This window comes from Notechis scutatus, chromosome 1, assembly GCF_049901735.1.
Source record: "Notechis scutatus isolate UNSWTSFEM ecotype Mainland chromosome 1, rNotScu1.2, whole genome shotgun sequence".
NCBI lineage: Eukaryota > Metazoa > Chordata > Lepidosauria > Squamata > Elapidae > Notechis > Notechis scutatus.
Genome location: NC_142009.1, coordinates 161,243,771 through 161,257,207, shown reverse-complemented (window position 1 = coordinate 161,257,207; position 13,437 = coordinate 161,243,771). Strand labels below are relative to the sequence as shown.

Sequence of the window (13,437 nt, the reverse complement as noted above, 5' to 3'; positions counted from 1 at the left end):
TATTTATATTAAGAAACATTAATACACTGTAATCTCTAAGTGCCTCTTTCCCATCCCTTCTTTAAAAATGGCATACTGGTCAACTATATCATATGGTTAAAGATTTAAAGAAGTTTTTTGATTTCTAAGGTTCATATAATTCTGGAATAGAATATTAATAATTAGGCCATCTCTCCTAGTAAGTTCTGCATTATATCATAGTGCTTATACAAGTTATGTTAAATATTATATATTAACATATATTGTAATTTCCCTCCAAATTATCTCCAAATTCTTAAACGATTTCAAAATTATTATTACATTGTGTTATTTTACTAACGTTTAATATTAAATGTTTAAAAGTTGGTCTTATTGTTGACAAATATATTCTCTATCATACATACCTGCCCATCACAATATTCCCTTCAGGGTAAGCAATATTAGGCAAAATGCCAAAAAAAGGTAAGAATTAATAAGCACAAGAAATTAAATGGATATAACAATAAAAATACGTTTTACTAGATCTAATTGACACCAACTTCATAATTCTCTATACCTTTGTTCTTGAACAATCCTCTTCCAGCACACCCATAAATCAGTTCTTTTTTCTTTAAATTTCCTGTCCTTGAGTGTCATTAATGCTATCCAGCTACACGTTTCTTGATTTTCTTGACACCTCCCTCATTCTTCCTTTTTATATGCTATTCATTGTTCTGCAAATTTGATCTTCGTTTATTTTTTCTATATGATCAAATTACTTCCATTCTAGTACTATACTGATCATTAATTCATTCTGTCATTCATTCTTGACCTTCTCTCCTTTTGCCAGACACATTTTAAGTAACTCACTTCAACTTATTTTTGTTTGTCCTTACATATTCCATGTCCACATCCATTTTAACATTCATTTCTTGCACAAACCCCATATATCTCAATACAATTCTATAAGTAGTTGTATGAAATATATATTCCCCCAATTTTGTACACATTTTACCAAAATATAGTTTACTTCCTCTATTTTATTCCTTTTATTTATGACTTGAAATTATTCATTCCACTTTGTCAATATAAATAACTTGATATTTGATATATTAATTCTCAGACCCATACAATCTAACAAGCTAATATTAACTGCAAATATTTGGGTTCTTGGCAATGTTATATCATCTACATACAAAATATGCATACATGTTCATAGTTCGTTTACTGTATATAAAATCCAAAATGTACTCCAGAATGTTTCAAGTGTTCAAACCTTTCATTCCTGCAGCTGTCAATATCAGATCTCAACATGGCTATAAGCATATTTTCTTCATGATTCTCTCTCCCTTGTGGATATAATTTTTTAAATTCAGTATTGGCCTTTTCCATTTCTTTCTTTAAAAAAATATTTTCTTTCTCCAACTGTGGAAAAAAAATCAACAGTAATGATAAATATCAATTTTTGCTAGACAAGCATGCAGCTAACTTGTATTTTCACTGTACTTTGATGAACCATGCCACATAAAATTAAATTAATAATGTTATGGAAATTTGCCAGATAGCAAAAATATTGAAATATATCTAAATTTATGCTTTAGCCTTAAGTGAAAGACTTTTTTGTGGTCAAAGTTCACATCCGTTTTAAAATCAGTTACCAAGAACAATAGCAAGCATATTCAATATAAGAATATTACTGGAATAGATAGAGGCAGAATTTCTGTCAATGCTTGTAAGACTGTACAACAGCAAAATAGACACATGCACAAGAAAAACGTCCTTCTGCAACTTGAAAGATGTTTAAAGCACTAAGTTATCAACTTTTCTTGAAAAAAAAAGTACAGGTAAAACTTGAGTTATTGGAATTACAGTAGTAAATCATGCTAGCGACATCACTACTTCCGATCTTAAGACCATTTTTTGTAGTTGTTGTTAAGTGAATCACTGCAATTGTTAAATGAACACTGTAGTTATTAATCAAATCCATTGTTCACAATGGGTAGGTTTTTCTGGAAATCAGGAATCAATCCTGGTTTCCTGCAAAAAGTCATAAACCCTGGTTGTACAGTAAGTCAAGTTCTACCTGTACTTTTTTTTTGAAAAGTTGGTAAGTAAGAGTAGCAAAATGACCTTTTCTATTACAGTTTCTTGAATAGGTAATTGTAAGTTATAGCAAAATACAAAATGAGGTTCAAATGGAAATATAATTTTACTTTTTAAAAAAACATTTCTCACTTGTTGCTTGTCTGAATTTATTTTTTCCAATTCTTTCTGAAGCTGCTGAAATTTTTCTTTTTCTTTTTCAGTCTCCACCAAATGAAGATCTTGAAAGCTCTGTATTGTTCTTTTATGTTCTTCTTCCATTTGGAGGATTGTTTTTTGCAAAACATCCAGTGCTTTATTATGCTCATCCTCAAACAAATGCCTCTGTGTTTCTAACGCAACAGTCAATTCTTCCTACATAGAATCAAAGATAATAATTCACAAATTATAAACTGTTCATCTTTTGGGGGGAAAACTGTTGCTATCAGAAAGAAACAAATAATTCTCCCCACTCCCATACTTACAGATTAAAACATAATTTAGAGCTTATTACGAAGTATTCTTCCTGTTTAGTTCTAACTTGAAACAATGCAGTGATTTAGCTATGCCACTATGCATTCTAATACAGTCTGCATGTTATCATAGATCTTGTTAGGAAATATGAGTCACCTAACAGGTATTTGGGTTAGAAATATATAAACCAGGATAAACATTTTAAAACTGTATCTTTAAGAAAATGCAAAACTGTAATTAGGTGTGGTTTCTCAAACGGCCATAAGATGGAGCCAGAAACCTGGGTTGTTTAGTCTTAGTCTCAGAAGAGAGTGTGAGTCAGTCTCTGTTTCCTTCTGTTGGAAAGTATTGCCGTTCCTCCATTTCTTCTAATTGACTGATATTATTGGATTTAATGTAAGTCTGTTACTGAACTGTTTTTTGACACTGGACTTTGATATTTGGATTATCCCTGGATTGAAAACTGACTGATTTAACTTGTGAATGACTTTGGATTGCTTATTTTGGACTTTGCTTAAACCTTTCTGGAAGTAAAAACCTACATTTACTGCACAGTGTATCTGTGTGCTCTGTGTGTATTATTCCAACACTACTCTCTATACGTCTCCCTGTATGCGCTCATTCTCCTAACGGGGAATTACCTCAATAGATCTAGGTCACTATATCGTAGTGGTGAAGTACCATTAAGCTCCCAGATCTATATTGCACAATTCCAGACAACCCTAATTTGGCCCCAAATTTTCAACTACCATGTTTCCCTAAAATAAGACCTGGACTTTTTTTTTTTTTGCCTCCAAAAGAGGCATTAAGTCTTATTTTGGGGGGATGACTTCCACTGTCTCACCTTGTGGCGACAGTCCCACCCAGCAGGAGCCCATGTGGCTTCAAGAAAGGCCTTTGCAGCTGAGAAACAAGCTGTGGGTTGATGCACATGGTGCCCCCTGGCCTCTGTTTCACCATCACAAGACATTCATAAAAAAGCATACCAGCAAGGCAAGGCAAGGCAGGTGTCGGAGGGTGGGAAGCCTGGCTGCAACTGTCCAAAGGTAAGTGGGGTAACTTCACCTCCCCATCCCCAACCTACCTTTTTACTGGTGCGCCTCGCCCCACCTCATGCAACCAGGTGCAACTGAGTGGGTGGGGTCTTAACTAGGGCTTATTTTAGGAGAAGGGCTTATATTGGACCCACTTTTAAAAATCAAGCTAGGTCTTATTTTCCGGGAAACATATTTTATTCTTTCATGTGCAACAGACCACAATTTCTAGATACCCTAAATGATTGAAAACTGAGAACATAGGCTTTTAAACTAACTAGGAAAGGTGACTTTCAATTTAGTTATGACAATTTGATATGAGAAGTAAGTGAGGAACCAACTGAAACTAGTGACAACAATGCTATTATATTTAGCATATAAGTAGTCTTAACTTAAAGTCTCACTTAGGAACTGTTCAAAGTTAAGAATGATGGGGAGAAAACAGTTTTGGAACCAATTCTTGTACTATGGATGGTGGTATCCATATTTTATAAAATCATAATGTTTAAGTCATAGCAACTGCTACATATTTATTTGGGTGTACTGCTATCGAAAAAGAAATTGTAAAATGTTCAAATTGCAATTAAAATAATCAGGTGAACCAACAGCTTTCATAATTAAAATGCTCAGTTAAAAACCTCTCTTCTGAAGTATTTATGAGTTATTATGCCTTTGGGGGATAGCATTCCAAAGAACAGGGGCAGCATCAGCAGCAGACAAAGTGACTTTGAGTTGCTACCAGATGAGGTAGGTGGTCCTTAGGCAGTCACCTTAATGTATAACTTTACACATAGTTTTATCAAACAGCTTGGATCAAATAAAAAAAACATTATTGCATCATTACTGTACATCTCTTTAAAAAGCCTTCTCCCGATTCCTTAAAGATGGACAATTTACATCTTTGAATTCTTAAATAAGCTATTTGAAAGAATGGTTTCTCAAATGTAAATAGATTACTGAAACCATTATCACAGTAGCCAGAATGAACAGCCTCATAAGTCTATTAAAGAGATGAGATGTAGCCACTAATCCAATCTTATAGATGATAATATGTCCTGACAGTGGAACTAAGAACTAAAGATGCAAAACTGTGGGCACATGAGAAAAAAAGGGGGTATTGCAACTGTGACACCCAGGTTGGCCTGTACTGCTAAAATCAGAACTCAAAATCAACCACAATGTTTACTGTTCATCCCTACCTTATGAACACCTTCATGTTCAGCAGCCATTAATTTATGTTTTTCTGTTTGAACATTAGCCAGCTCTATTTTCATATTGACTTCACAAATCTGCAATTCTTCAGCAAATTTCATCATATTTAATTCTTGAGCCAAAAGCATTTCATTTTCTTTATCCTTCTGAGATAATTGTTCTTTCAATTTTATCTGTAAACTGTCAAGAGCTTTCTTGTGCTCTTCTTGCAGGAACTTAATTTTAGAAAGGTGCCTAGCCTCCAAACTATTCAAATCAGATAAATGCTTTGTCTCCAGCTGTGTAATTTGCACTTGATTATTTCTCTGGATATCAGCCACATGAGTCTCTAACCAATTCTGTTGTTTTCTTTCTAATGTAGATTTGAGAACTTCCATTTCAGCTTGCTGGCTGGATGTAAGGGACAAAATGTGCTCCGTATGTTTCTGTTGCAACTCTTTATTTTGAAGCTCTAGCTCATCAATATGCTTTTCCCTCAATTTCTGGAGAAGAATTTCATTTTCCATTCTGTTTTTTTTATTTTCTTCTAAAAATCTAGATTTATAAGGAAACAAACAAAATACATTACCAAAAATATAACAGTGCAAAGAACAAATAACATAATAATCTATAATTTATTTTTGGGATATTTTTAACATTATCTTAAAATGCTATTTATATTTCTTCTGCTTGTAACTGTAACATAAGGTAAAGAAAATCTGCTTATTTGTCTCTCTATCATCCATCTACTTTTTCCTGTCCCACATTAATGTAGCAGATTAATATACCAAGAATTATAGCCGTCATTAAACTAATATTTAAAAACCAAGTCCACTAACGCTATTTATACAAGTCCATGAAGAGAAGACTGAGAAGACCCATGACAATAGTCTTGCAATGCTTGAAGAACTGCCACAGGGAAGAAGATGACAATTTATTCTTCAGAACCAGAAGTAGGACAAGAAACAATAGGTTTGCCAGAGGGAGATCCAACCTAGAAATAAGGAGGAATTTCCTGACAGTGAGAACTATTAAACAGTGGAGGAGTTTGCCTCCTGGAGATGTGGGTGCTCTGTTGATGGAGGTTTTCAAGAAACCTTGGGCAGGAGATTGGACTAGAAGATGCCCAAGGCCCCTTCTAAACTTATGATTCTATGAAAACTTGTTCCATAAAGAATAAGATAGCAGCATAGTAGTTTTCTGCTGATATCCAAGGATAAAAAATTATTTAAAATAATTGCCACTGACTTACAATGGCAATTGGAACTGGAATTCCCTTTTCTAAGCGATGCAGTCATAATGTGCAACTTTATCATTTAGTGATGGCAGCCTCTACAATACCATTTGTCATCATTAATTGAATCACAGTCATTAGGCAAGTGTCAACTCTCAAAACTGCTTTGTTTCTTAGTTGCCATACATATGGAGGAGGGGGTTTTATGGAATGTAGAGTGTTTTCCTCCAATGTGCCAGACATAACAACGATAAGGCTCCTAAGAACCAAGGCCATATCAATGTGCCCTAGCAAAGGCAGGAGGGAGTGCTGAGAAATACATCATCTGCTTGATTGGCTAATGTAACCTGTGATGTAACAAGGGGGGGTTGGACAGTATCTATTCTTTAATTATACCAATGAAAGTACAATAATATGAAATTTAAAAAGATGGGTGGAGCAGGAAATGCAGGGGGGAGATGGGGTCAGCTAACCGTAGTCCAGTAGCTAGCTCCAATTAGATGAAGTACAAAATGTCTGTGTTATTTTAATAAGCTATATACTTTCACTAGGCATTGTATATAAAATCTAGGCATTGTGCAGAATAACAAGAACTATTTAGGTAAAGTATGAAAAAGAGCTATTTACTGAAAAGTAATCTTTTACTGAAAAGACAAGTATGAAAATGAAAGGAATGCAAAATAAAGTATAGGACTATCTTACTGAAAAAGAGAAAAAGACCAGTACTGACCTACTTGTTGCAACAAGGAAGGGTAGAAGGTCATATTCTATTTTATACTTTTATACTTTTCCTGTTTGTCCTTTTGCCCAGGAAACGTGTGAAATATTAAACGTTTCATACTTTGATGTCCCATTTTTGGGATTCTATAATTTCCTAGAATTCTAAAATATCTAATTTCACACATTGATGGTTGACATATCAATGAAATAGCTAGATTAATAGATACTGCATATACAGGGTTTACATTTCGGAGATGGCTATGAAAGCATTTACACAAAATGATCAAGACAGAAGTAATAGGAAAAATTACAAACCTGCTTTGTGCTTCTTTATATTTAGCCTTATATTCTTCTTCTAAAAGTTGTTTGGCTTTTTCTATTTTTTTATCCATGAGCGTCTTTGTGGAAGATAATTCACTGTTATATTGAGCCAAAGGCTTCTGTGCATTCACTAAACTATCTTCTAACTGCTGGATAGTATTCTGTTGCTCCTTTAGAGTTTTCTCTAATTCTACAATTAGAGCAGCCTGCTGTTCTTGAAGACAAGTCATTTCAGCTTCTCGAAGGTCAAACTGTCTTTGCCATGTTTGCTTCTCACATTCTGCCTTGTTCTGAAGCTCTTTACGAAGCAATAATAATTTTTCTTCAGTTTCTGCTACCAATATCTCCTTTTCATGTCTCCATTCTTCAGCTTCTGCTTTATGAGTCTGTTCCACTTCCTGGAGCAATTTTCTAGTTCTTCTTAGTTCAGCTGTATGATCTTCAATTAGTTTATTCTTAATCTATTAAATATTACACAAAAACCATTTGTTGTCCATTTCCAGATTGTCATCATTTCTCTCTCTTCCCCTTTTTCTCATCACCATTCTGATATCACAACCCATCCTATCTCGTCCATTAATCGCTCCCTCAAGTCCTGGGAACCATTTAACATAATCACCTCCACAATAAATAATCACAGCTAACTATTAGTGAATAGCATCTCCCCAATCTGCTTCTGCTGTAGCACATTCAGCAGCTGTAGGAAACACCAAGTGGTTGCAAAGGCACATTCCTTATACCATTTGCTAAGGGCTGGAATTACTTACTTAATCTCCCAATACACAGAGCCAGTCCAAGATGTTAGAACTGCAACAAAGAGCCCCATAGGCAGTCCCACAGGAAGTCCAGCAGGCAAATATAGTGTTAGCATTTTTATTATATCTTCCAAGGCAGAAATGGCTTTCTCCACTTTTTGTTTCACCTTCCTTGGCATACAACTCGGCTTACAGCTGTGATTGAACCTACCAATTATGGTGGTAAGTCATTATGGTCATAGCAAGTCATCATGTGATCAGACCAGATTGTATAATTTTTGCAGTAATAGTCAAACATATGCCATGGTTGTAAAACAAACTCACTGTTCACTATGGGGTGGTGTTTTTTCCAGAAACTGGAAGTAAATGCCAGTTTCTGGGAAAATGTCATAAATTGTGGTCATATGATCGTGGAGTGCTACAAATCACTGTAAATGCTGGCCAGTTGCCAACAGCCCAAACTGTGGTCACATGACCCAGTTTGGCTGGATATCATGACTTTGGAATATGTAGTTTCAAGGGGGGGGAGGTGTCCATTGTAAGTTTAAACAATCGTTAAGCAACCAGTCATAAGTCAAGGACTACTTATATTCAGACTCCTCTTTCTTGCCCTGATAAAAAATAGTTTATTCACTGACTTTGTCTTTTAGAAAAATGTCTGCTACAGTCAGTTCGCTTTTTTCTTATACTACCAATAGCAATCTGAATATTTATAAGCTATGCTAATATCTTTGAGTTCGTTTCATCTTTAATAAAACTAACCTTTAAACTCTGAAATTAAATTATGTTATTTTTAAAAAATTACTTATTTTCATTTATCATTGATTGCATAGTAAACACACAACTTGTTGGTATTTTTTAAAAATGGCATAGATTACTATTTTTCAATAATAAAGATAATTTAAATGTCTAAACAAATTTCCTAAAAGCATTTTTGCACTGCTCAGCATATACCTGTTCTAATTCTTCTTTCACATTCTTTTCTTGTACTATGCCAATTTCTTTTAATTCAGTATTTTTTCTCTTCAGTTCTTCTATTTCTTCTTGTTGTCTAGAAATGGATTGCATCTCAAGCTGCAGACAACCCAGGTCTTTCTTGTATTCATTCTCTAATAACAAGAGTCGCTGTGCCACCTCTGTTTCTATGTGATGTGCAGCATCTTGAGTACTTTGTAGACGAATTTTAGTAATTTCTGAAAGTGATGAAATGTTTTAAAGCACAGAAAAGAGGATTTGATAGACCAGCAGTCCTCAATCTTTCTGGTTCTACGGACCGGTAGAGGTGGCAGTGGCAGGGGCTAGAGGCAATGATTTCATGTGTGCAACTTAATTCTGCATATACGCAAATAAAGCTTCACATGTTCACCCACAGATTGGTTCTCAAGGGCCTGGGGGTTAGGGCCCCCTGTGATAAGACTGTAGTTGATACTTTGTCTTGTGAATTCTGAGAAACTATGTTGTCACTTCTATTATGATGCAGTTAAAATTATTCATAAATCTAATTCTCTGATAAGAGACAATTGTCAACCCACATGAAGTAGCTGAGAATATTGGTTCTGTCCCAATGAAATATTCCAGAAAAGTTACACTTCTGCAAGTTAAAGAGACAGTACAGAAGATATATGTATCTAACAGTATGCTGAAATTCTAGAGATGGGATTAATAGAGCTCCTATTATCTAAGCAATAAATAAGGAATATCCTCCCTTCATTATTTTTATAAATAACTCAAGGCAGTGAACATACCTAATACTCCTTCCTTCCAACATTTCCCCCACAACAACAACTCTGTGAGGTGAGTTGGGCTGAGAGTGAGTAACTGGCCCAAAACCACCCAGCTGGCGACTAAGCATTGCAGTAAATTTTACAAAAGGTTTCATAAAAATTTGCTCTCAACAATATAACCAGGTAATTCAGCCACGTAGTTGCAGATTTATCAAATTATACATGGTAAAATATTTTAATATATTTTTCAATGTATTTATGTAACTACATTACAGGTATAAGGTTTACCAATCTTTATAGATACAAGATTGAATGATGACCCTTCCAAAAAATTACTGTTAGATTTTAAGATATTTTTACAAAATTACTGTGTTATGCAGCAGTTTTAGTTTACAAGGTTTACAACAGCAACAAAAAACCTTGTGATGTTTAGAAGGTGAATATTTTATGGTATATATTTCTCAATATGCTAGGATAGGGTTAGGGTTAGGATAGCAGAGGATGGGGAAGAACTATTCTCTGCCAGTTCTGTACTTAAGCCATTAGTTGTGTTCTTAAATTATTAGTGTTTTATCTTTTTAATTCTTCAGAGGTTTTATTTTCTTTTAAGCAAGCAAAATTTCAATTTAAAAAGTTTAAAAAACTGCGATGAGGAATCTTCATTTGCTCTCATATAGGTATATATACCTTGCTATAGGTAGTCCTGGCCAAACAACCATGAAGGGATTTGCAACCTATGCACAAAGTTACAACCCTTGCAGCAGCGCTAAGATCACATGATTGTAATTAAGGAATCTGGCAACACACTCACACAATGCATTGCCAAGCTTACTGCATTCATGTGATCACTATTTGCAATCTTCCCTACAGGTAAAGTCACTCCCCCCACTTTTTAAGTCTGGTCTATTGGGGGAGAGACACTAAGCAATTACTATAGGCAATATTTCCATACTTCATCCGTTGTTTTTCTCCCATTACACAGAGATATTGAATAGGAAAGGATTACAGAGGGTGAGCAGGGACTCTCCACTCTGCAAAAAGTGGGGTGGGTGGGGAGAAAACTAGGTCAGACACAGGACAACAAAAAATGATTATAATGGCAATCATGTGAGCAAAACACACTGCAAAAGTCGTAAGTGTGAGCATCAGTCGTAAAATAATTTCTTCAGCATCATCATCATAACCTCAATAGGTTGTTGAACAAGCCGGTCAATAAATGAGATCTTCCTGTACAATATATGACTACTGGCTAAGCGGATAATCATTTATTTATCTTTGACATTTGATATAAAATGTGCCCATTTAGAGGTTTTTCTTTTAAATCTGTTACAAATCAGGGCATTTAAAAACCCCAGCTTCCTTATGAGACAGTTTTTTACCTTTGAGGTGTTCTTCTGAAATTTTGGCATGGAGCTGTTCAAGATGTAAACAATGTTTCTTTTTCAGTTGTTCTATTTCAGAAGTATATCTATCTGTGAGCTCCAATTTCAGCTTTATAATATTCTCTTGGTGCTGGAGTGTGAGAGAAGATCTTAATAACTCAATCTCATGTAAATGTTTTTTATCCAAACGCAGTTGTAAGGAACAAAGTTCTTCCTAGAGTGCATATGTAAGAGAAATGTATTATTAAGACTAGGAAATTTAAATTTTTATCTCATTTCACCATTTTGCACTATTTTATACACTACCACAATCTATACCCTTGGTTAAAGTGCAATATTATACTACAATATGCAGATGATATTTTACATCACCATAATCAGGTTGAGAAAGCTAAATATTCATAAAGAAAATGAGAACTGAACATATGTTAGGTATAGCATTGCTTTTAACTGGAGTATCAATACAAACAAGTAAGGAAAAATAATTCAAGGAAAAAAGGTTCAATGATAATATTTTAGAATACAAGTAAAATATTTAAAGTGATTAATTCATATAGTAAATTATATTTTTAAAAGAGATTAAAAAGGAATATGAAAATAACATAAGCAGCATTTAAATTCTGTTTTTAGACATTTAAAAATTTGAAAAAAAAAGTTTTTAGAAGAGTTTAAGGTGGTAAAATGATGTATTTATTTCCTTCATATTTTTTTTTCTGTGAATATAATACTTCTGACTATAATGGGCAAGTTCCATCAAGGTTATCAGTTAAATACTATCTGTAATTCAACTGTTGACTATTCAATCTAACCATTTAAAACAGAAACAAGAACACTCTTTTCCAGCTTTTAGTAGTAGGCAGCCTGTAAGTGGGAAGATCCACTGTAAGAATATGTTCTCAGCAAGTACCCTCGCATCTTTACACTGTACAAATCAGGTGGTATGGAGGAGCTAAATAACTTCCAAATACTATTTATTGCTTGGTAACTGACCTTATAGTGCTCCAACTGCTGAGTTAGCTGTTCAAACAAATCCAATCTCTCTCTCTCTGTCATTTCTTCCAATAGAGTAACAGAAGGGCTGTATAAAATATATGGAATAATTCAGAAAAATAACTTTAGCTAGTATGCTTTTAAGGACAGAATAAACTTTCTGAATTACAATTTGAGACAATCTTAAAGTCCTCACATATATATCAATATTGTAAGCTATGATGAATCAAATAAGAAAATATTAGGATGAAGTAAAGCTGTATGGATTTATGGTTAGAAGACATAAGTGTTAGTAATATACCTCTGATCTTGAACAGTTATTTTCATATAAACCGGAAGTCATAGTACCTTCTTCTGTTCTTAGTGAACATGGCTAGCTAAAAAGTTTTCTTTAACAAGAGATTAAGATAATTATTATATTCATCCTAAACTAGGATTTAAGGCTTACTGAGGTGGAACCAATAGCAAGATAGTAATATTAAATTATTAGCTTCACCCAAATTCCATATCTTGTTCTTGTGATTTTTCCATCTCCTCTATGGAATAATCTTTTACTTCCTGCAATCTCTGATGCAACATTGTTAATTCTTCTCTGTAATTTTCTTCCACAGTTTTTAACTTCTGTTCAAAATAAAGCCTCAGTTGTTCTAACTCAGTTTCATGGTCAGTCTTTTTTTTATCCCATTTAAGTTGAAAATCTTTTTTTAGATATTCCAGTTCTTCCACATGTGAAGTACGAGCAAGCAGCTGTATTTTCAGTTCTGATGGGTAAAAAAATAATATTGTTCACTTTAAATATATTAATTCAGCTGAATATTTTTTTAAAAATGCAACTACCATACCATTAAAGCTTCAATACTGAATGCAAACACTACTGAAAACAATCAGACTTAACTGTGAACATGGATATCTCATTACAAAAACATGCATTTCTATTCTATGCACATCTATGCAAAAGATCTCATTGAATTCAGTAGGATACTGTACACTTTGATATATATCTATTGCATCTTAAGTTTATAATTTGATTTTCTCAGTTGGTTCTCTGTTTGAAAAAAATTATATGATAAATAAATGAATAAAAAGATTGTTTATCAGTCTTTTCTTTAAAAACCATCCTCATACTATCTTGCCAATTTGAATTTTACAGAATGCCATTATTGCTTAATCAACTCAAGTCTATAGTCTACATAGGGAATGGATATGACAGTAGTTTTATTTTATTCATTAGACATACATGGCTGTCAGATTACAAAGATTCAAGTCAGCTTTTCAGATCAAAGACACACCTTAGATCCCAAATGATAACATGACACCCATTTTAATTGTCCTTTTTTCATTTCTTCATTTTTCAGGGCAGAGGCCTGCAATGCTTTCTGAGCAAAGAATCACACTTATTCTTTCCATGGTACAACTAGATTGCACTGTATAAAATGATGGGACCAGAACAAGAACTAAAATTGCAAAATTAAATTAATATATATAATTACTTGACAATATTTCACTATTTATTTAAAATGAATTTTAGAAGGGCTTTGGGGATAACATGTAATGTAAGGTTACAAGTAACAC

The 13,437-nt window shown here is 33.8% G+C and overlaps 1 protein-coding gene across 1 annotated transcript in view; it reads right to left on the bottom strand.

Annotated features, from left to right (window-relative positions):
• Nucleotides 1–13,437, bottom strand: part of PCNT (pericentrin) — an 84,633-nt gene that overhangs the window by 61,632 nt on the left and 9,564 nt on the right. The window contains exons 8-15 of the mRNA XM_026679055.2: nucleotides 12,362–12,626; nucleotides 11,866–11,953; nucleotides 10,873–11,089; nucleotides 8,724–8,962; nucleotides 7,009–7,475; nucleotides 4,748–5,294; nucleotides 2,194–2,415; nucleotides 1,235–1,383 (exon numbers count right to left, since the gene is read on the bottom strand). Of these exons, the coding sequence (XP_026534840.2) occupies nucleotides 1,235–1,383; nucleotides 2,194–2,415; nucleotides 4,748–5,294; nucleotides 7,009–7,475; nucleotides 8,724–8,962; nucleotides 10,873–11,089; nucleotides 11,866–11,953; nucleotides 12,362–12,626 (2,194 nt within the window). The remainder of the gene's footprint in view (nucleotides 1–1,234; nucleotides 1,384–2,193; nucleotides 2,416–4,747; nucleotides 5,295–7,008; nucleotides 7,476–8,723; nucleotides 8,963–10,872; nucleotides 11,090–11,865; nucleotides 11,954–12,361; nucleotides 12,627–13,437) is intronic.